The 22,507-nt window shown below is 38.7% G+C and overlaps 1 protein-coding gene across 7 annotated transcripts; it reads left to right on the top strand.

The window, feature by feature from the left end:
* The first annotated feature begins 462 nt into the window (after nucleotides 1–462).
* On the top strand, nucleotides 463–21,136 carry LOC107875614. 7 transcript variants are annotated; one of them, XM_016722394.2, is made up of 8 exons: nucleotides 463–1,266; nucleotides 2,089–4,974; nucleotides 6,123–6,176; nucleotides 17,211–17,541; nucleotides 18,406–18,502; nucleotides 18,603–18,666; nucleotides 20,542–20,592; nucleotides 20,700–21,136. In XM_016722394.2, exons 1-4 carry the CDS (start codon nucleotides 778–780, stop codon nucleotides 17,499–17,501), a joined length of 3,720 nt encoding a protein of 1,239 aa, XP_016577880.1. In that variant the 5' UTR covers nucleotides 463–777; the 3' UTR covers nucleotides 17,502–17,541; nucleotides 18,406–18,502; nucleotides 18,603–18,666; nucleotides 20,542–20,592; nucleotides 20,700–21,136. The 7 variants fall into 7 exon arrangements, with proteins under 7 accessions (XP_016577880.1, XP_016577882.1, XP_016577879.1 ...); XM_016722396.2 differs by having other exon boundaries at nucleotides 18,603–18,684; XM_047414072.1 differs by lacking the exon at nucleotides 20,542–20,592 and adding an exon at nucleotides 1,879–2,012 and having other exon boundaries at nucleotides 1,129–1,266.
* The last annotated feature ends 1,371 nt before the right edge of the window (nucleotides 21,137–22,507 follow it).

The raw sequence follows: 22,507 nt of genomic DNA, 5'->3' as shown, positions 1-22,507 counted from the left end.
TTATTGTTTTAATGAATACAGTGTTTGGATAGATTGTATCATTTTCTGCAGTTACATAATCTCACAAATCAATAATTTGAAAGAAAAAACTACTAAAAAAAGGTAGGATACGGGATAAGATTAATATAAAAAGGTAGGATAAATGATAAAATAAGCTATTAAATAATAAGTAAAGGTCAATAAAAAAAAATTAAGGTAATGATGTAAATCTACCAAGTCGGTGATTATATAAAATGAGTTTTTTCATGGTTACCTAATCATGAAATCAAATTATACCATACCATATGTTTTAACAAATAATTATTTTAAAAAGCAATCAAAACAAACATGGTAATTTAGAACGATACCATATTATATCATGGATAACCACTATCCAAACAAAGTGCGCAACCATATATATACTTACCACGCATTCTACACACACACTTATTGGGCCGCCTAAAAGCTTCTAAACACGGGCTTGCTTTCTTGGACTATTGAATTGTATAGCCCATTATGAGCCAACCTTTAGCCCAGTCCATAACTCTTGCTCTGACTAGCTTCCCCGTCGTACTTCCTCTCGTCTTTGCCGTTTCAACGCCATTGCTTTGACGACAAAATTATCAACACATATTCTCACCGACGTCGTCGTCCTCCGCCGACCGTCCGCCGACCGTCTTCCGTCCACCGTCCGACGACCGTCTTCCGTCCACCGTCCGACGACCGTTTGCCTTCTATCGCCACATAGGGCAGTTTCCGATGGAAGTACACAGGTGATTCTGTCAACTGTCGGTGTCAATGGACTCCTCAAAACCAAATGCTCAGTCCATGCGAGTACTAATTCGACCTCCAATTCCAACTTCTCACTCTCATACTCCCCCTATACCTCCTCCTCCCCACCCACCTACATCAACCTCATCGGATACACTCCCGTTAACCCCTCAAAACGGCATCGTTGTGGTTGGTTTCATCGGAAAACGTCACGATGACGTGGCTTACCTGATGGACCGGATTATTGATGATAATGTGTTTTGCTCCGGCTGTTTAGATAGGCAAATTTTTGTTGATAACCCGGAGTTTGATGTAACCGATGAGATGAAGAGTTGGTTCGAGTATAGGAATATAAGCTACTATCATGATGATGAAAAAGGGATTTTGTTTTTGCAATTCTCTTCAATTCGATGCCCTTTGATGGAAGAAGGCAATTTGGAGTCTAAGATGGGATTTGATTCACTTTTGGAAGACTACGAATATGGCGATCTCCAAGCTATGCTCTTTATGTTCTCTGTGAGTTTTTTTTTTCTTCTTCACTCTATGTTGAAATGTTGGGCAGTTTTTTCAATCAAAAGAGGAAATTTGTGTGGCCAAAATGGCTTCTTTATTCCTCGTTATCTTAGATTTTGTTTATTGGTTGTACATTAAAGACTATGAAGCTTTTGAAATATTTTACACATAATTTTATTTGCTCTATATAGACTTGATCAATAAAGCTAGTGGAGAATTTGAGTTGCAGCTGTCTATAGTGTTAACCCGAATGAGTTGTCTGACTCTCACTTAGTAATTTGAGTTGCAGCTGTCTATAGTGTTAACGCGAAAGGTTGCTTCTTCTAAATTGTAATTGGGCAAGGTTTTGGATTTGCAGTTGAATAGAAGAAATGTGTGTAGAAGAATTTTGCATCATTTCCATGAATCTTTTTTTTTTCATGCATCAAAATGAGCATGTAAATATTGTTGGTTAGTATTCAATTTGTGTTGCCATCTTCTTTACTAAAGGGTGATCATTGGGTCTGTGAGGACACTGAAACTTGGAGTCCAGTTCTTTCTTCTTACCCTGTGAGTAAAGGTCTTCTCCACATTTGTTATTATTGGTGCTAATCATATTCTTATTTGACAAGGAAGGGATACCTATCGGTAGAGGCCCTCATCTCCAACCACAAGGCTGTGAGTTTAGCCAGGGAGCAAATTAGGAGGGCCACCATTGGGCTCCTCGGTAGGGGTTTGGGAGGTGGAGTTCACCATATGGAATTTCTTTTGTAGGCTTTCTATTTAATATTTCATACTTCCCCTAGTTAATCGTAGAGTGCTACTCAACCATGCTTAGCTATGCAGGTTTGTCATGTTGTAGTTTTTATCCAAGAAGGGTCACGCTTTGACACACAGACACTGAAGAAACTTCGCGTCTTGCAAGCAGCTAAACAAGCAATGACTCCATTTGTTAAGTCACAATCTCAGTCACAATCTCTGTCACCCTCTGAGTCTGCTTCATCTTTTGCATCTCCATCACGTAGAGCTGCGTCAGGAAGATCATCTAACAATCCTTCGCCTGTCAAAAGCCGTGGCATTTTCAACCGAAATAATTCAGCAATTACTCTGATGTCAGGTTTAGGTTCATATGCCTCTTTATTACCCGGACAGTGTACTCCAGTTACACTCTTTGTTTTTCTTGACGATTTTGCTGATGATTATCCTAGTTCTAGTGTTGAGGAACCTGCTGATATTTCCTTGGCAAATCAATCATCAATTGTTGGTACCTCGGCTCGGCCAAGCTTGGCTCCAAAAGGTTCTGGTTCTGTGGTTGTGCTTGCACGTCCTATGAGTAAGTCTGAAGGTGGGTTCAGGAAGAAGTTGCAGTCTTCTCTGGAGGCACAGATTCGATTCTCCATTAAGAAATGCCGGACGCTCTCAGGTTCTGAAACTGGTCATACAGGTTCAAGAAGTGGGGGCGTGTCAAATTCTGCAATGCTGTTTTCCCTTGATGCATCAAAGGCTGTTGCACTTTTAGATAGAACCTCTAATAAGAGAGGTGAATCCCTTGAATTTGCCACTGGCCTTGTGGAAGATGTTCTGAGTGGAAAAGCTACCTCAGATTCTCTTCTTTTTGAAAGTCATAGCCAGAGTGCAAATAGAGAAGACTTACTTTCTATCAAGGAGTTCATCTGCAGGCAGACAGATATATTAAGAGGACGAGGGGGTGTGGTTTCAAATACCAACAGTGGTCCAGCTTCTGGTGTTGGGATGGTTGCTGTTGCTGCAGCAGCAGCCGCTGCTTCTGCTGCTTCTGGAAAGACATTTACTTCTCCTGAACTTCCACATTTGGAGAAATGGTTATCTTCTAGTCAGCTTATTCTGCAATCGATCCTGTCCGCGAAACATGCCATTGCAGATGAGACTGAAATTAGTAAGAGGAATCTCCGACAAAGAAATTCTGTTTCACCACCTCTTGAAGGAAATGCTTCAAAAGTTTCAGATCCACTTGAGATTGCAATGTCTTATTTGGCGAGTGGTAGAGGGATAAATACTAGGTTTTCTACTTTATGGTGCCAAAAGGCCCTTCCAGTAGCTAAGGATACATATTTAAATGAGTTGCCTCCATGCTACCCAACTTCTCAGCATAAGGCCCATTTGGAGAGGGCTCTTCATACTTTCAATTCAATGGTCAAGGGACCTGCTGTGCAGTTATACTTGCAGAAACTGGATGAGGAATGCACATATGTCTGGACTTCTGGCAGGCAACTATGTGATGCTGTTAGCCTCACGGGAAGACCGTGCATGCATCAAAGGCATGACATAGAAACTGGTGGCTTATGTTCAAGTGATGAGATTAAGCCACATTCCAGTGGGTACGTCTTCCTCCATGCATGTGCATGTGGTCGTTCAAGACTCCTGCGGCCAGATCCTTTTGATTTTGAAACAGCAAATGTTACTTTTAATCATTCCATGGATTGTGACAAGCTTCTTCCCACAATTGAGTTACCTCAAAGAAGTGATACCGGTGGGCCCATTCAGCCCTCAGCTTGGAGTTTAATTCGAGTTGGGAATGCAAGATACTACCAACCGTCTAAAGGTTTGATGCAGAGTGGCTTCAGTTCTACACAAAAGTTTCTTCTACGGTGGAGTATCCTTCTTGAGAAGCCAAAATATGAGAGTGGACTACTATCAATCAATTTAGAGCATGCAAATATAAATAAGTTTAGTAGCAATGCCGGGGATGAGCCTAGCACAGTTTCAGCCTTAGAGAAAGCTGGTGAATTGAGTGTGCAAAGTGGATATCAAATCCAAAAGAAATCTTCTGCAGAAAATATCAAAACAGATGATAAAGTAAATACTTTAGGTAAAGTAGTTTCCAATTTTAATATGAGAAAAGCTTTTTCTGAGGTGGTAGCTGGTTCAACTGCTGCAAATTCAGGATTTCCTCCGCTACAATCAAATAGACAAATTCTGTCAAATTCAGAAAAGAGTATTAAGCCAAAAAGTGTAAGAGAAGGGGGTAGAGAGAAGGTCAATGGGATTAGTGATGAACAAGTATCGGAAGAAGTCGCTCTAGTCCCTGCTATTCGTGAAAGTAAGAATAATAGTACTATTGTTTCTAACAATGTTACTAAAGGTAATCAATTTTTCCAGATAGGTACATATCTGGGTTCAATGAAAACGAATAGAATTGAGAAGACCAGGGCAGTTACCTATTCTAAACATGCAACAGCTTACATTGGATTTGAGCATGAGTGTCCCCGTGGGCACCGTTTTATATTAACTGCAGACCATCTCAACAGACTTGGTTCTCCTTATGCATTGCCTGTAGAATCTGTCGTCTCTTCATCTCTGGAAAATATAGATCATAAGGGGATAGCTCCCTCCAGAGGGGGTAAGAATGGCGGCCATGGCAAAGGTCGCCGGCTAGCAAATGGGATGATTTCTACTCCCTCTAGGAAGGTTAGGAATCTGGAAAAGTCAAACGACGGGTTAGATGACGGAAATTCAAACATAGAAGGGCCGGCTCAGTTTTCCCGGCATCCAGTACATGCTGCATCAGGAAAAGATCTTGAAACTGGTCTTCAATCTTTAGATCTCAGCGACTCTGGCTATGCTACCTCTTTATTAGATAGAAGTTTGCCCCTATACATGAACTGCCCGCATTGCATGGAATTGAAGAGTAAGAATGACCAAACAGATGTGAGATTTGCAGGAACCATTTCACAGCTCCAGAGGATCTTTCTGGTAGGAGTATTACTTCTGATATTTGACTTTTTCTTAATTTCCCTGAATCTTTATGATCTCCTAAAGAAGAATCCTGTTTATGTGATGTCATTTTGTAAGTGCTTATCTGATTCATTGTTTCTACTGATCAAATGAACAGGATTACTGATATGGTTATATGTTTTTCAGTGCGTTAACCAATTATGAGTGGATTAATGGACAACTCATAATGTATACATGCGTTTTAAGATATCTGATCAGTGCTAAGTAATCATTTCTATCACAGTATATGAATTGATCTCCTTTGTTGTGTCTCAATGGTCAAATGATCTTAAATGTAATAAAAAGTTTTCCCAACCTTTGTTTATTGCAGAACAACGGTAAAAAACAATGATGCTACCAGTTCATTATAAAATTCTGAATCATAGAATTCAACTTCCAAGAAGTAAGATCATGCAGGAAATGAGAGAATCAAAGCTATTGAACTTCTCTCTCAAATCATTGTAAAAGATTCATATGCACATGAATAGGTCTTTTGCAAGTCTATTATCATTTTTCTTTAACGGGGAAGCTCTTGAAAGTTATATTTAATTTACAAACATGTGGCGCATATTCAAGTTTTATGCGAAGGTACTTAACCCATTTTTGTAATTCATTTACTCATTTTCACTAAATTCGTGGTAATGTTGGAAAGACAAGATATTAGAGATTTTTTGGTCTTCTCTATTCAACTTATAGTTAAATATTTTCCGTTTAAAGGACCTATTTCTAGTGAAATACAATGAAACGTGACATGTTGGCTAGTTCATTGAAGTTGTGGGCAACTGGAGAAGTGGGTTACTTGCAAATAACAGATCATAGAAATTGGCATCTCTTCTCATATTTCTCAACTCGTATGGTTTCTTCATATTTCTAAAAGTTAGATTGGTAAAGAAATTATTTTGATGGTTATGCTTATCAAAATTGAACTGCAAATTTGTTGTATGTTTCATGTCCTGTTGGTACTTATATACGTGGCGTTCAAGTAGTATTATTAATTACCATCCGCTTTTACTTTTAATTAATCTATAATCTTTTTTTTTAGGTAGTCTATAATCTCTGTGAATTCCCAAATATTAAACATTATACTTTCTTTTGCAGCTGTAATGAGTATACTCTTTGTCATGCAGGTTACACCTCACTTCCCTGTCATTTTAGCAGCAAACCCAGTCATACAGTTTGAGGTATGTGTTACTTACTGGACCTTTTGGTTTTCATCCACCATTTTATCATTTAACTAATTTATCTTTGTCCACTTAGTTATATGAAACCACTTTGCAATTGTTTATAATCTCGGGATTTTGCATTACTCGTTAACCTTTGGTTCTTAGTGAAAAAGCTGTGCAATATCCATACAATGTTTGGTTTGGTACCATTTCTTTTAACTTATGAATTATTTATGTGGGATAAAATGGGAAATGGATGTTGGGTAATGGCAAAAATACTCTGAAAATAAGGTGCGTTGTTTTAGTAAATAAAGAAGACAATGATACTATTAATTGTAAGAATTTGTAATGGTTTGTAACTTCCAAGTTGGTGTCACAATCTATGTTGCTCGGATTTTTCAAAATGTTGACAAGTGCATCGGATACTTCAAAAGTGCATTTTGGAGAATCCGATACGGGTGCGAGAACATTTTTGGAGAGTCTAAGCAACATAGGTCACATTCTATGTATCATAATTCATGTGTTATTATAAACTGACTAACAATCCAACAACAACAACATACCCGGTGTAACTCCACAAGTGGGGTCTGGTGAGGGTGGTGTGTACATAACCTTACCCTTCCCTTATGAAGGCACCGAGAGAGGTTGTTTCTTATAGACCCTCGGCTTAAGAAAAGCTTAACAAAATCAGTAAGAAAAGGAAATACTGCTGTGAAGAAAATACTACAAAGAACAATAGACTGCCTACGAACCTTCTACTCCAGTATACCCTCTATCAAGATTCATGTCCTCGGTAAGTTGTAGTTGTGCCAATGTCTTGTCTAATCAGCTCTCCCCCTCTCCTCGCGCTCATCATAGCCAACCTCTCACACCTCCTCGTTGGGGCATATAAGTATCTCCCCTTCATGTGTTCGTACCATCTCAGTCGTGCCTCTCTCATCTTGTCCAGCAACGCGGTACCTTGTCTCCAATATCTTCATTTCTAATTCTACCTCTCCTAGTATGTTCCCACATCCAGCTCAACGTCCTCATTTTCACTTCTTTCATCGTTTGGGCGTGTGAGTTCTTTACTGGTCAACGCTCTGCCCCATACAACATAGTTGGTCTAACAACCACTTTATAATATTTACCTTAATTGGTGGTACATCGGAAACAACCTCTCTACTTCTTTGGAGGTAGCGGTATGGTCTGTGTACATCTTACCCTCCCCAGACCCCACTTTGTGGGAATTCACTGGGTTTGTTGTTGTTGTTGTTGTAATTGGTGGTACATTCTTATCACGCAAGACACCGGATGTGAGTCCCCATTTTATCCACCCAATCGCCTAACAATCCATGCATTGGAATTCATGCACAACTAGTTTGTGAACCAAATGATCTCGAGTGATGCTTTTGCAAGTATAGTAAAGTAATGACCAATAAAATTGACTCCAATTAACTTGAGATTGAAGTGTAGCCGATCTATTCGTTAAAAATGGAAATTGACAATGCGGGAGAGAAGTTTTTGTTAGGTGACATTGAATCTTATTACTAATATTAAAGGGGAAAAATTAAATTATGTTGCATTGCTTGAAAAGACATCTGACCTCTGTTGTGCTCCTTATCAGAAAGCATCTGACCCCATTGTGAATCTTGAACTGCTACTCTGTCAGACAAGTTCCATTGCACTGGCTTTATTTGTACAGATAAAAAACATGTTTTACACTGAAGAGAGCAAGGAAAAGATATTTTTCCAGAAAAAATGAACTTTCCAGTGTAGTAAGCAGTAGCAGTCCTTGCGTTCTTTTATTGCCGTATCTAGCTGCCAAAGAATGAAGTGAACTTCCTGAATATTTCACAGATGGAGCCGGTTGTTGAGGTGCTTGGCAACAATGCTAGGATCTGGATCTTATTGTTGATTATTGTGCTCATTTCATCTAAAATTTGAACTATTAGAGAGCACACTTTATTACATAATCAAAAAGGTGATTCATATAGTTAAAAGTAAAAAGTGGGAGCCGATGAAAATTAGAAATGCTCTGAGTCACTTTTCCGAAGAACAATACGTAGGGGCCCTTCTGGCCTTTGGGATCCTCAGTCCAGTGAACTGTATTCATAGGGAAAAACTTTTCTTGCATGCCTACCTGACGCTACATCAAGTCCGGCAAACTTTCTTCATCAAAATTTCCTTTCTTCTTCTACTATAACTCTTCCTCTTCTACATCATGCCGTCTGGAGAGTAGAATCTATTTCAGATTAGGGGGGAAAAATCCTTTGACCTTACACAAACCAAATCAGCATCTGTAATCTGGGATGAATGGGTGGAGAGCGCCAGATTCCATATGACACAGGAGCTCTGTTGTGGTTGTGCAGAACGTTAAATGAGGCATCAGATATTAAAGGGAAATCCTTGAAGTTTTGGAGATGCAGAGATCTGTCCACATACATTTGGTCTGTTTAAAGTTAAATAAGTATGGAAAATTTATTTCGATCATTGCAGTTAATGGGTAAGCCAGATCGGTCATCATTCTTTCGGAAAACACGTTTAATGAAGCTTGGGAGGGACTTATTGCGAAAATTGTAAATGTTTTAATTAATAAGCGACGTGAGAAACAAAATTTAATTACAACCGTAAGGATGATTCTAACAACGGAGAAAGAGGTGAGAGGAGTTACAAAGATGTGATAGACAAGATCAAATGGGCAGCACTCGAACATCCTATCAAAACACATTCAGCTGCAAAAGAAAGAATCGGTCACAAATCCCCTGTGAAGCAGTCTGGTAGGCAGCTTTCTGGGATGCAAAGAATCGGTCACAAATTCCCTGTGAAGCAGTTTGGTAGGCAGCTTTCTGGGATGCGACGAGATCCCCACTCGCAACGATGTCACGAGTTTGGGTAAAAAATCTTGGAAAGGTATCTATAGCCTTCCGGTATATGATATGAATGGAATCCAATTTCTGTTTGAGTTCCAATCAAGAGAAGATGAGGAGAAACCATCATCTACTGTTGGAGTGGTGGTCAACTACAGTGGGTGCTAACCCTGAAAGGTGAATTTTGACTGGTCCTGGGTTCGTATTTTGGGGCTTACTCTTCAACTGGTTCTGGGTTCGTATTTTGGAGCTTCCTCTTCGACTCTTGTTTAATAGAGTGATGAAGGAAATAGGAGAACAATGTGGTGGATGGATTGAGACGGAAGTGAAAACCCAATTAAGCAAGGGAACAAGGAAGGAAAAGGCATTCATCTAGTGAAATGGCAAACTCAATTACTTCTAAGCTCGTCGTCATTAATGTGTTCGATAATATCAAACAGAATTTCTTTTGGTTTGTCTGTAATGACATTGATCATTTTTCTGGAGCAAGAACAAAATGTGCCATTGCACTCGCATTCTTGCCCGGATTGGGAGCAATCGGACTCATAGGCGGCGTTGATGTAATCTTCGTCGCTGTATTCATCTTCAGAAGATGAATAAGAGTCAGAGGCTTCAGAAAGATCTTCCATAATAGAGAAAAGCTTTTCTCTGGTTTCATCGGTTAGATCAAGTGAATTGATCTTTTTCCTTTTTCCAGAGGTACAGTCTTTTGCTCTATGGCCGGTTTTGCCACAAGTCCAGCAAGTATCTTTGGATTTCGTGACCGACTTGCGTCTAGACTTTCGGCGAGGTTTATTCGACTCCTTATAGGAATTCGATTCCTTGTAGGAAGTCTTCTTCTTTGGGTAGGACCTTTTATGACGCTTGGAGGGCATTTTCTTATGCCTTTTTCCGTCGTGGATATCAGTAAAGCCGTAATCGTGACAGAAGGTTGTCAGACCGTATTTACTGTTCTGCTTAAGTTGTTGCTTAAGCTTAAGGTCCGTGCAGAGTTCTATACCCGTAGTAGTGATGAAGCTTACTAAGTCTCCATAAGTAAGGATGTTGTAAGGAATCTGACCCTCAAATCTATCCTTAAGTTTGGTTCGGACTTTATCTGCGAATAATGGGGGAAGACCACTGATGAATCTTTCTTTCCAGAAGTCATTGTTGCAGTCTGGTCTAATCATGACTTTAACAAGGAAGGTATCCTTATACCATCTAAAATCTGCAAGATTTTTGCAGCGAAGATTATTGAGAATTTCTAGACTTCTATCTTGGAAGAGTTTTGGTTCTCCTACAAAATGTCTAGCTATGTGATAGAGAAGGGTTGCACAAGCGTCTTCTTGTGCTTCTTGAACCAGGGTTTCTTGACCATTAACAGTCCGGGTTACTTGTTCAAGAACCGTGGCGTTATAGATGAGGTTCTTTTCTTCCTCAGAGACATAATTGTCCCACCAGTGTTTGATCATACCGGTGAAACCCGAGACAACCATGGTGGCGGCACCTTTGTCAGAGGAACCTTTGATTTTGTAGGCCGTGATGGCTACCGCTATCTCATGGAGCTTATTGTAGATCTGATGCTCAGCCAGACCATCAATATTCCATTCAGTGATGCCTCGTCCATCATGATTAGATGTGGAGAGGTAAGGATTTTCCTCGAACTGGACGTCAGGGGGAGAAGGTTTTCGATAATAGTTTTTTCGAGTTGAAAAGCGATCACTAGTCAGTTTAGAGAGAGAGTTCCTTGCTTGAGGACTAGAAGAGTCTTTTGAGCTAGAAGGCTCTTGAGAGATTTTAAACTTGGTGAGTTTAGAGTTAATCTTTTCCAGAATTTGTTCGGATAGTTTGAAATCTTCATTGAGGTTTGGAAACTTATCCTTATGAAACTCTGGGAGCTTAAAGATAGGATTAGAAAGAGGTTTAGAGCTTGGAGTGCTCTTGACCGGTAGGGGCGCAGAGAGAGGGGAACTCTTGGTTTCTTCAATCTGTTGGGAAATTGTGTGAAGAACCTGATTTGTATAATTGTTCTGCTCAATTATTCTATCAAGATCTTTACATTGAGGCGTCATTATGCCTCGTTCGGACTTGGTTTTAAAAGGTGAAGCTTTAATGACTTCATTGGAGTAGGAAATGTTAAGTCCTTCTAAAGGAGGGGTTGTGGATTCTACCACCGTGTTACGTTGAGTATACCATTTGGTAACGATAACGTTGAGAGAATCCGTTTGGTTTTCTATCCTGCCAGTTTTTTCAAACCAGAAGAAGAATTCCAGGTCTAAAAATTCTCTTGTTAGAAAATCGGGAAGGGAGTTATTTTCTCCTTTAATAAATTCAATTTGAAAATCAAAGCTAGATAGGAGAGCTTGCCATCTAGCAAATATTTGTTTTGAAACAAGATTTTTAACATCCTTTTGTAAAATTTCTTTAGCCGATTTGCAATCAACTCGAAGAAGAAATTCCTTATTAATAAGATCATCTTGAAATTTGGTGATACATAGCACTATAGACAAAACTTCTTTTTTGACTGTGCTGTAATTCTTCTGGGCGGAATTCCAGACTCCCGAGGTGAACCGAACTAATTGTTCAGAGGAATTATCATTTATCTTTTGCTTCAGGATACCCCCATATCCTATATCTGAAGCATCGGTTTCTACAATCATGAAGGCATCAGGATTGGGAATACCTAGACAAGGGAGATTCTTAACTAGGGATTTAATTTTTATGATGGCGTTGGTTTGGGCAGAACTCCAAGGGACTGGGTTCTTCTTCAGACGCTGATAAAGGGGTTCACAGACCTGCCTAATATTGGGGATAAAATCCGCTACATAATTAAGGCTTCCTAAGAACCTTTGGAGTTGGGTTTTATCAGTGATTTCGTCAGGGAATTTGGTAGAGAACTCGATGGCCCTACAAATAGGTTTCTGACTTCCCTGGTGTAAATCATGACCTAAGAAGCGGATGGAAGTTTGAAAGAGCTTCATTTTTTTAGCGCTTACAACCAAGCCGTTTAACTTTACAATCTTAAAGAAAGTATTGAGGTGTTTAAAATGAGAATCAATGTTGTCAGAAAAAATTAATACATCATCGATATAAACAATGGTCATGTAAGAATAATCATTAAAAATGTTATTCATAATATTCTGGAATTCAGAAGGAGCATTTTTGAGTCCAAAAGGTAAAACGTTCCATTCGTAGTGTCCAAAAGGGACATTGAAGGCCGTTTTATATTTATCCTTTTCAGCAATTTGAATTTGCCAAAATCCTGACTTCATATCAAATTTGCTGTAAAGATTGGCTTTGTAGGTTCGTTTGAGGAGATCCCTTTTATTAGGAATCGGATGTCTGATCCATTTGAGGACAGCATTCAAAGGCTTGTAATTAATAACAAGTCTGGGGGTTCCTCGTTCTTTTTCAGCACTATTGTTTACGTAGAATGCTGAACAACTCCAAGGAGAATTAGAGGGTCTAATGATCCCTTTTTCGAGGAGATGGTTGATTTCTGCTTTACAGATTTCCATCATCTCGTGATTCATCTGGATGGGTCTGGCTTTGGTAGGGATGTTTTGTTCATCGAAACCAGGGATGTAGGGAAGTTCAACGAGATGTTTCTTGCGTTCCCAAAAGGCATTTGGCAATTCGGAGCAAATCTCGTTTTCGAATTTCGCTTGGAGAGAAGATATTTTATTAATCATCTCCGGGGTTTTTAAGGTTTGCTCAATACGTTTGAGCTGAACATCACGCTGTAAGTATTGAAGGTGGGAAGAAAGACGATGAAGTTTAAAAACAGTCTCGTCTTTGATGCGTTGCTGCTCGCTAGAAGAAAGCGGGCGAAGTAATGGAAAGAATAATTCAGTATCCAACAGGGTGGAGCGAATACCATCGTAATCACTGCTATATGGTCGGATCTAATTAATAAAGGGGATTCCCAGAATGATATCTTCAGTGATATCCTCAGTAATCACAAAGTCATTAATAAGGCAAACGCCATTATTACAGACATGAGCTTTTCGAAGCTGATAATTGATTCGCATTTTTTCGCCAGTAGCTGAATATAAGCGGGAAGTACTCTTTTGGAGATACCGAGTGGGTATGAGGCCTTTGACAATACAGTTACTGTCGGCTCCTGTATCGAAGAGGGCAACTTTGTTGATTACAAATTCGTTGTCAATAACAATATTGACGACGATGTGTTCGCTGTAAGCCTTAATAGCTGCGACAGTCGTGGAAGTGGAAGGAACGGTAGGATTTTCTTCTCCTGGGAAGGAGATGGGTTCCTGGAGATGATCAGTTGGAAGGCTGATGTGAGGAGGAGGAGAAATGGGAAGAGGAGCCTTTGGTGAGGCTGATTGTAATACTTGTTCCGTTAGAACATGTAGTTCTACTTGATCAAGTCGAAGTTTGAGGCTTTTGATTTCTCCTTTTAAGGTGGAGATTTCTCCTTTTAGATCTGCCACGGAGGGTTCGGAAGGAGTATTAAACTTAGCCATAACTCTTGTCATGGAGAAAGGCGCAGCAGCCCCAAATCAGAACAAAAAATGGCTAGACCATTTGATTCTCCAGCAACCGCAAACCCCTTCCGACCCACTGTTCCTCAAAGGCCTCCACTCAAAACGGAAGTCCAGAACAAATACTCTGCTTTGACAGAGGTCCAATTTCCTAAACTTTCCCCACCAATTCCCACCAAATTGGTAGACTTAAAAACCAATCTACCCTTAGAAAAAGGGCCCTCTGCAAGTTCTTCTTCAGTTCAGACCAAACAGAGTTATGCCATGAAGGCCCCAGAGACCTTCGCACAAGCAGTTGATCCTACAGCCGTCAAAGCCACCACCTCTTCTCCTAATAAAGAAGAATTTAAATTCATTACCACCCAGGTAATGCCCATCATTGCTCTAGACAAAGCCTATGAAGGCTATCCAATCACCCAGCTCATCAAGCCGGTATACACCAATAACAATTTCGTGGACACTGAAGATCCACTAAAAACCTGCAGGTTCTACGAAGCTATTCTAGTTGACACAGACTCCATTGAAGTAGAACACTCAATGGATACTCGTAACCCAGATTACATCAGCTACTCAAAGTTTACCATCAAGAGGGTACTAACCCCTTTCAATTGGTTTGTAGATCATCTACATACTCCAATTGCCTTATCAGTACCTCATAGGCCTCAAACATTCAATTGGTACGACTATAAGTCGGCCTGGTTCAATTTCATATTTGTTCGACCAGGACATACTTGGTTCATTAAATATTGCCCTGCCATGATGGAAGCCACAATACCCAGATGGTTCTATGAATGGTGGATTTGTTTCGGAGGAACTAAGAGTATTCTCCCTCAGCAATTCCTTAACAGGATTCCCGATTTTCTGATTAAGGAAGGATGTTCCACACTTCCAGAGCACATCCAAATGTGCAAATTCTTTATCAAAAAACGTGTGTCCTATATCATATCCTGGAACTTCTCCAAAGAGGAGCAGCATAGGATTAAATATTTGGCAAAAGAAATAAAGATTAAGGGTTGGACTCCCAAGCCAACCACACCCAAAACTCCAGATAAAGGCAAATCTGCAACAGTCTCTCCTAGTTCTTCCAAGAAGGCATTAAAGGAGAAGTTAAAACAAGCATTGGCCAAATTAGATGGCCCCGATACTCTAGACAATGCAGAAGAATTAATGCAGCTTATTGCAGAAGCTTCATCTACTGGAAGTAGTGATGACAATGGCGATATGCTAGACCCTAAGGGAATAGCTATGGCCTACCTAGACCCCTATTATGAATAGGAAATTAACCTTTCAAAAAAGATAGAGGTTCAAAGAACCGGAATTATCTTTTTGAAAGGCCACCTTACTATTCCTGATAAGAATCTAGGACCATCACACTTGCCTCTTCAAGAAGACATATTGACAGCTTTTTCAAAAGGCCAACCACTGTTCCACTGCTTTTCAAAAAGCAGAATAATTTCTTTTACTTTTAGAAAAGTAGCCACTTACCTGTGTCGGCAGAATCATAGCCGTCCACCTGTACGTTTATTATATTCTTTTCCGCCTATATAAGGCCTTGTAAACCTTTAGAGAAGGCATTCAGAAATTTCACACACTAAAGAAATTCTCCTTGCCCAATCTCTCTTGTAATACTGTCTCTTGTACTGCTTTCATGTTTTCATAAATAAAACTTGTAAGTTTGTTAATCTTTCCTTTATTTCATATTGCTTTCAAAAATTTTATCAGTTTTAAGGGTTAATATTAACGATCCGTCTTCCTGGTCCTGGGTTCGTATTTTGGGGCTTCCTCTTCAACTGGTTCTGGGTTCGTATTTTGGAGCTTCCTCTTCGACTCTTGTTTAATAGAGTGATGAAGGAAATAGGAGAACAATGTGGTGGATGGATTGAGACGGAAGTGAAAACCCAATTAAGCAAGGGAACAAGGAAGGAAAAGGCATTCATCTAGTGAAATGGCAAACTCAATTACACAAATAGGCTGGTGGCCTTGGAATCGGAAATTTTGGGATACAGATTGTCTCTTAACTAAATGGTTCTGGAGGTTTGTGAGTGAAGAGCATGCTCTACGGAGGAAGTTATCTCCACCAAATATGGACAAATCTCATCACGGTGCACCAACACAGTTACTAATCCTTAAGGGGTGTCAGTATGGAGGACAGTTAGGAGCCTATGGCCCAAGCTAGCAAGAAGTATAAACTACAGTGTGGGAGATGGCACCATGATTCAGTTTTGGAAGGCGCACCGGATTGATCATGAGGCTCTGATGGTCAGATTCCCTGATTTGTTTTCTACTCAATTAGGAGTCTATGGCTCAACTAGCAAGAAGTATAAACTACAGTTTAGGAGATGGCACCATGATTCAGTTTCGGAAGGTGCACTGGATTGATCATGAGGCTATGATGGTCACATCCCCTGATCTGTTTTCTTTGTGCAGAGACCCAGAAGAGACAGTGGCTGATTTTTGGTCTCATGGGTGGAACCTCATCTTTATAAGTAACTTGAATGACTGAAAAGTCGATAGAGTGAGCTCACTCTTTCAGGGGTTTAATGGTTTCAGAGGTACAACTATAGCTTCAGACATGGATACATGATAGGGATGGGAAGTTCTGTGTCACCAGACTATTAGGAGGATATTTTGGAGCAACCTGTTAGCAAACGAGGGACATGGAGACGGATCTGTAAATGTAGCATCCCAACTAAGATTAAATGTTTCACATGGTCGGTGACTAGCAAAGCTTGCCTCACGCATGAAAAATTAAAAAGAAAGGATTTATAGATGCTTGCTGTGTGAGGAGATTGCTGAAACTAACAACCATCTATTCCTTCATTGCAATTCACTGCATAGATATGAGCCTTATTTTTGAACATCACACGAACCAGGTGGATAATGCCAGAGCATACTGCAGATTTGTTAAGCTGTTAGACAAGAAGATGAGGGAATAAAAGTCAAAAGAAATGGTAGGAGATAATACCATTATGTATATGATGGTCAATTTGGAACGAACGAAACAATAGATGTTTTGAGGATGGTACTAATCCTGTTCATACGTCAAAGAAACTGTATCAATATATTTTACTTTTGGTGTAAAGAAGAAGGTTTAGTAATAGCTGATCAGGTAATAGATCTTATATAGGTGCTTTATAAGTATTTAGCTATTTCTCCTTCTGTTTTTACTCTTTCTTGTTTAATTTCTGGGCACATTTTTTGGAGTCTGCCTGCATAGCCTTAATGCGGAGGAGTATAACATTACCTTTTTTTGAAAAACACACTTTATTACATAATTATATCTTTAAAATACTCCTCGTGTGCAGGCTTGATTCCTTTTCATGGGTCAAGCATGTTGATTTTCTTTTCTGTTAATAGGTGGCACTGAAACTTGAGTCCAAGTCCTCTGCTTATGTTGAACTATGTTGAATTGTGTGACACCTCATCTGAAAGCTTAAGCTCTTTAGAGAAAGTGCACTATCATTACTTTATTATATCTTCAGTACTCACCTCAATATAGACTACAAGAAGGCAGAAAGGTTTTTAGCTCCTCCTTCTCTCGACGTAGTTGCCATTGTTGGAGGGTGTTCTCCCATTGCATCCCGATTCAACGGGATGCTTGACTACTTGTATTTAGTCATATCTTCAGGCATCTGTTGTTTTCTTGTTGGTGCATCTTTGGAAATAAGTGTACAAATTATTCTCTCAGTTGCTGATATTTTCCTATTTTGACCTTGTAGGAGTCATGTCTCCCTCCATCTGTGCCGGACCGTAAAAAGAAGTTGCAGTTCTGTCTTGGATGTCGAGTAATTTTACCCCCAGAGAGTTTTCTGTCACTTAGACTACCTTTTGTTTATGGTGTACAGCTGGAAAATGGAAACCTCCATCCTCTTATGCCTTTTGAACAGAAGCCTCAACTCACTGCCTGGATAACCGAAGGAACAACATTACAGCTTGTATCCAAGGATAGCAAAATGAGGAACTTTTCACATAGTCAATGGATGAACTCTAATCTAGATGGTGTTGACTGAATTTTATTAAGCATTTCGAGCAGCAGTCCTCTGCCATCAAGTAAGCATTTGATCGAGTATGTCTCTGTTTTGCTTTTATAGGATGATATTTCGTGATTGCGGTCATAGAAGGGGAAGATGGGAAATCATCTTTTACTGCAGTTTTTAGAAACTTAAAAGGAAGAACTATGTTCCAGCTTTCTTCAATAATGGTGTTTAATAGTGTTAAACACCATTATAAAGACCAGGTTGCATGTTCATTTCGTTAATGCATCTCTAGTTAATTTTTATGAATACACTAGTCATTGTGGTTCTCCAGTTCATTTTGTTAACGCACTAGTCATAGTCAGTGTTTGACAAAATTAAACATGTTTTTTTATTTTGTGTGCTTGAAGTTTGGGATTGTGAATTATATGATTTCAAAGTGAATTGCCCCATTTGGTCTATTAGGTATCCTGGGTTTCTAACTCCTTCATCCTTGGTGTCGGTTATTAACTTCTTTGAAATATTTATGTTAAGAGGTTTACACTCCAGAGGCATAAATAATGTACAGTTAAGATTTCATACGTCTTCTAGAAGTAGAAAAGGTTGATTGCTGACTCATGATCATGGGTAACTCTTACTGAAAATGCTTATACTCTGCAAGGTTTATACACATGTTCTTTTTGGTGGTGAAACTTCTATTTTAAGTGACGCATGTGTGTTAGTATTTCTTGTTGGAAGCAATTAAGGATGAGAATGCATGTTCTCTGCCATATGCCCATCCATACTCTCGTAATCTTTACACATGCTCTGGTTGGGGCGTAGTGGATTTCTGGCCAACGGCAAATACCTGGTTCTCTTTTTCTGGACACACCTCCTACATGCATGAAGATGTTTAAAGCTCTAGACTCAGTATTTTTCTTTCGTTTCCTTTTGTTGTTAGACGCATGCAGGATATCCATTTAAGTTCTATTCGTTGTAAAGCTGGGAAGGAATTGCCTAAATACGTAAGAGGAGAGGAGAAAGTTCCCTCCACTTAGGTGAGACTCAGCGGCCGATTTACTCTTTATCTTTCTCATGGCAGCAATACCTGTGAAAGGTATTTCATATGACACCAAATCGTGTCTTTTTTGTGATCAGGTGGATTTCTTATACTATCTCTTGGCATACACCTGGTGATAAGCTGGTTCATCATTAGCCGCAGGTACTTTGGAACTTTTTGGTATGCATTTTTTCATCCTTTAAAAATCTGCATCAAAATGAATGCAGTATGAAATTTTACTGCTTAGGGTTATGATATTGCATTTAATCTTTTGGGATAATAGCATTTTTATTCCTCAGTTATTGATAAATTCTGTTTTTGGTCCTTGTGATATGAGTCAGCACATTTAACAACAACAACAAACCTAGTGTATTCCCACAAAGTGGGGAGTCAGCACATTTAACCTTCAATTAATTAAAAGGTGAGTTTTTGGTCTCTTCTAAGTAGGAAGTTTGTTATATTTAAACTATTTTTAGAACTACATTACCTTCAAATGTGGATTGATAGTACAAACCTAACATAAAACGTGGACCAAATGGTGGAATGATTAGTAATTCTGTAAATTTGTGAATGTTCACAATCAAAAGGATCAATAGGGCACATTTCTATAAATCGAAAGTTTAATGCACTTAGTCAAATGTCTTGAGCACTAAAAGTTAATGTATTAATATTGAGTGACCAAATGTGTTATTAACCCTATTTTTATCCAGTTATTAAATTGTGGGATTAAATGGATTGGAATTTCGGCTAAGTCTTGTGATAAGAAGGCTCCTGTTAGGCAACATCAAATGGTCTGGCAATGTTTATACCAAAATGGTGTGTATCCAGCAAATCAACAATTTGGCTTGAGATATAGTTTAGGTTCAATAAGTAATAGTGTTGTACAGTAAATTACTTACCTGACAAAGAAGAAGAAAACGAAATAGTATAGTGCATTGCAATAAGGAACAAAAAAAAAAGCAACAAAAATTTTTTGTTTTGGTAAACTCTGAATAATTACCATTAACAAAACAGAATTACACCTATAGAGCACTTTAGAGAGGAAGAAATCTTGTACTGACATCCCTAGAGCCTCAAAGCAAAGAAATCAAACTAGTTATAGAATTTTTGAAGTAAATATCTACATCTCCTAGCCTTCCTAATGTGTTTCAAGTATTCCATTCTTACAACTATTTCCTTCTTAATCTGCGTAATAACAATCTGTATGTACAATTGTCTCTCGAAACAACTTCCAATTCCGTGCTTTCCAGGTGTGATATATTCTGGCACCTACAATAGCCGTGGCCAGCTCCTTCTTGAACTGCTTCCAGTGCCTCCCGTTAATCCACCTTAAGCATTGTTCCATAGCCATGAAAAATGAATATTTTTTATTTTGTTATTATAAAAAAGGTGAACCATAGCCAAGAGGTATTTGTATTTGAAAGGAGAATCTTTCCTTTAGGATAATTTCTAGGTGTGGCAAGCGGAGGAAGTGAGTAGGGGAGCTGGGTGTGGGTTAGGTAGCTTAGGTCGAAACTTGTGTGTTTTTGGATTCATACGTCAGGAATCAATCCACTAATTTCTTCGTTTATTGGTAACTGTAGCCTGTAAGTCATGTTAAATGAACTCTTCATGTTAAATGGATAAGATATTCTCTGGTCTTAATATAGAAAATATCCATGTTACATACCTGAGTCCTAGCTCATTGAGAGACTGAATAATTAAACTTATCTTCTTATCTTGAAATCTACAATATAAAGTAACAATTGAAGAGCGCTGGATCACTCCTACACGATGGTTAATTCAGGTTTATTTTTTCCTTTGATTGAATGATTAGCAACGGTAAAATTCCAATCAATATTGCCGTAAATCAAGCATATCAAAGAGCCCTAGTGAACAAAACAGCCAAATTTTAATTTGGCGGCTCTTTAATTTTTCAAAAATGTGATGCAAGCAGTTTGAAGCCATTAATCCATCTGCTTACGAACTAATATTACTGTCTACTGTAACCACTAAGCTAAGACGCTTATCATCGTGCCGCTTGTGGGCTTTTTTCAGTTTTATGGGGAATGCGACACAGTAGCTGTCTCTGTACTTGCATTTGACAATGTAAAAGCCTTCTTTCGTTACCATGCATGCTTTGAAGTTAAATTCGCTGTCATAAGAAGGAATATCAGTAGTAATAAGTAATGTTCTCCTTTTCTTTTCTTTTGCAGTTGAAATACCGGGATTAATGCGCGATGTCCATTCAACACTGGCATCCAATGATCTTGGGCTTTTGCTTTGGGTTCAGTTATAGTAAGCAAAGGGGAAGAATTCACCATATGTGGAACCCCTCTTGGAATTCTTTGATGAATGAATCTCTAAACAATCAGATATCTATGTATCCATGAAGCCCTACCGCTGTTACAAATGCTCATCAGAAAAGAAAAAACATGGGGGCGTGAGGTGAAAATATTAGGATCGGTACATTAAGATTCAAGATTATGACCTCCTTGTAAAACTTTAATTCTCAGGGTGATTGAATTCAATTATAGGTTAGTAAAGCGACGCTGGTTACAGCGTTATGGGTTCTGTATAATATCTACATGTATGTTATGGCTTCATATTTTGAGGTTTATTCAGAAGAGACATTATAATTTTCGCGTGCTTTTGTTAGTCTCTGGAAGTATTAGAAACTTATGACTGGGTATAACTATAATGCGTAATCTAAATTGTACGTGACTGCGCGTAAACGGCGTACAATGTTATTTATCATCAAATGGTAATACTTCAACTGGAATTGCTATTTTTAATAAAGAAGTGGATCTTAGGCCTAATTCAACTTTAAAAGCTAGCTCACGAGGGGAGGATTGTCCAAGGATCTTTTTTTAACCCACCGATGTGGAACTCTAACATCCTCCGCACGCCCAAGGCTGGACATCTGGAGCATGGACAATATAAGATGGGAGGCCAACATCGGAAACAATGAATTGGGTGGATATGGCTCTGATACCATGATAAATAAATGGACTTTGGATTTAACTCAACCTCAAAAGCAAGTTCGTGAGGGGAGGATTGCCGAAGACTATATAAGGAGATCAAGGATCCTTTAACTCGCCGATGTGGGACTCCAACAGTACATAAACTGATAGCTGTTATGTATTCGTCATTCGTAAAAGTGGAAGCAAGAAGAAAGCCAGGAAAGTATTTCATAATTTAGCTCCAACTTTAAGCCACTATTAGTGGTTTCATTTGTTTTGTTTTTTTTGTTAATTTGTTGTCGATATTTTTCTTACAATCTTACTTTGATTATACTTACTTTAAGCTAAGGATCAATCGAAAATAACCTCTCTACTTCATTAATGAGTTAAGGTTCTACTCCCAATATTTCACTTATGGAATTAAACTGGGTATGTTATTGGTTGGCGTATTTGAAAAACTTGTTTAACGAGTATTTCTAAATGTAAAAGTATAAGCTTTTAATGGTTCTATCTTAAGAAACGTTTTTCTCAACAATAAAATGAGAGTTCACACACTATTTTAACCTCCGAATACTCTTGCTTGAGCTCAATCTTCAATTGAATTGAACAACAGTGTCTCTTAATTAATAGTAGTAAATAACATGCTATGAGAATCACGAGGTCTCAAATTCAAATTTAAAAAAAAAAAAAAAAATAGCTTGATGATTTTTTCATATATATTCAAGTTTTAATGAACAAAGTCATAATGCATCTATACATATAAAAGCTTGCAAGTACTCATGAAATGAGTCAAAATATGAGCAAACTGATATAGACAACACGATTATACATATAAAGAAACTCAAACCTAAACATGTGATTTGTGAGATGGTAGTAGTAGCTATCTGCCGCTTGCCCAATTCCATTTTGTAAGGCTGTCACACATGGCAATAGGAATCAGCCAGCCTGCCTTTCCATTAATACTGGATCATGTAGGGTATGCTCTGTTCCAATACCCTTAATTACTTTCCATAGCTTTTTTTTTGTAAAAAAAAAAATATCTTTTTGGGTGGGTCATAGTG

The sequence above is a fragment of the Capsicum annuum genome, chromosome 6 (genome assembly GCF_002878395.1).
Source record: "Capsicum annuum cultivar UCD-10X-F1 chromosome 6, UCD10Xv1.1, whole genome shotgun sequence".
Taxonomy (NCBI): Eukaryota; Viridiplantae; Streptophyta; class Magnoliopsida; order Solanales; family Solanaceae; genus Capsicum; species Capsicum annuum.
Note: the sequence above shows the minus strand (reverse complement) of the source record. Positions and strands in the feature narration are given on the sequence as shown.

Coding starts and splice junctions, on each gene's coding strand:
- LOC107875614 (XM_016722393.2), top strand. CDS start 778: ATGGACTCCTCAAAACCAAATGCTCAGTCCATGCGAGTACTAATTCGA. Junction 4,975..6,122: donor AGCTCCAGAGGATCTTTCTG/GTAGGAGTATTA, acceptor TTTGTCATGCAG/GTTACACCTCACTTCCCTGT. Junction 6,177..17,210: donor ACCCAGTCATACAGTTTGAG/GTATGTGTTACT, acceptor TTGACCTTGTAG/GAGTCATGTCTCCCTCCATC.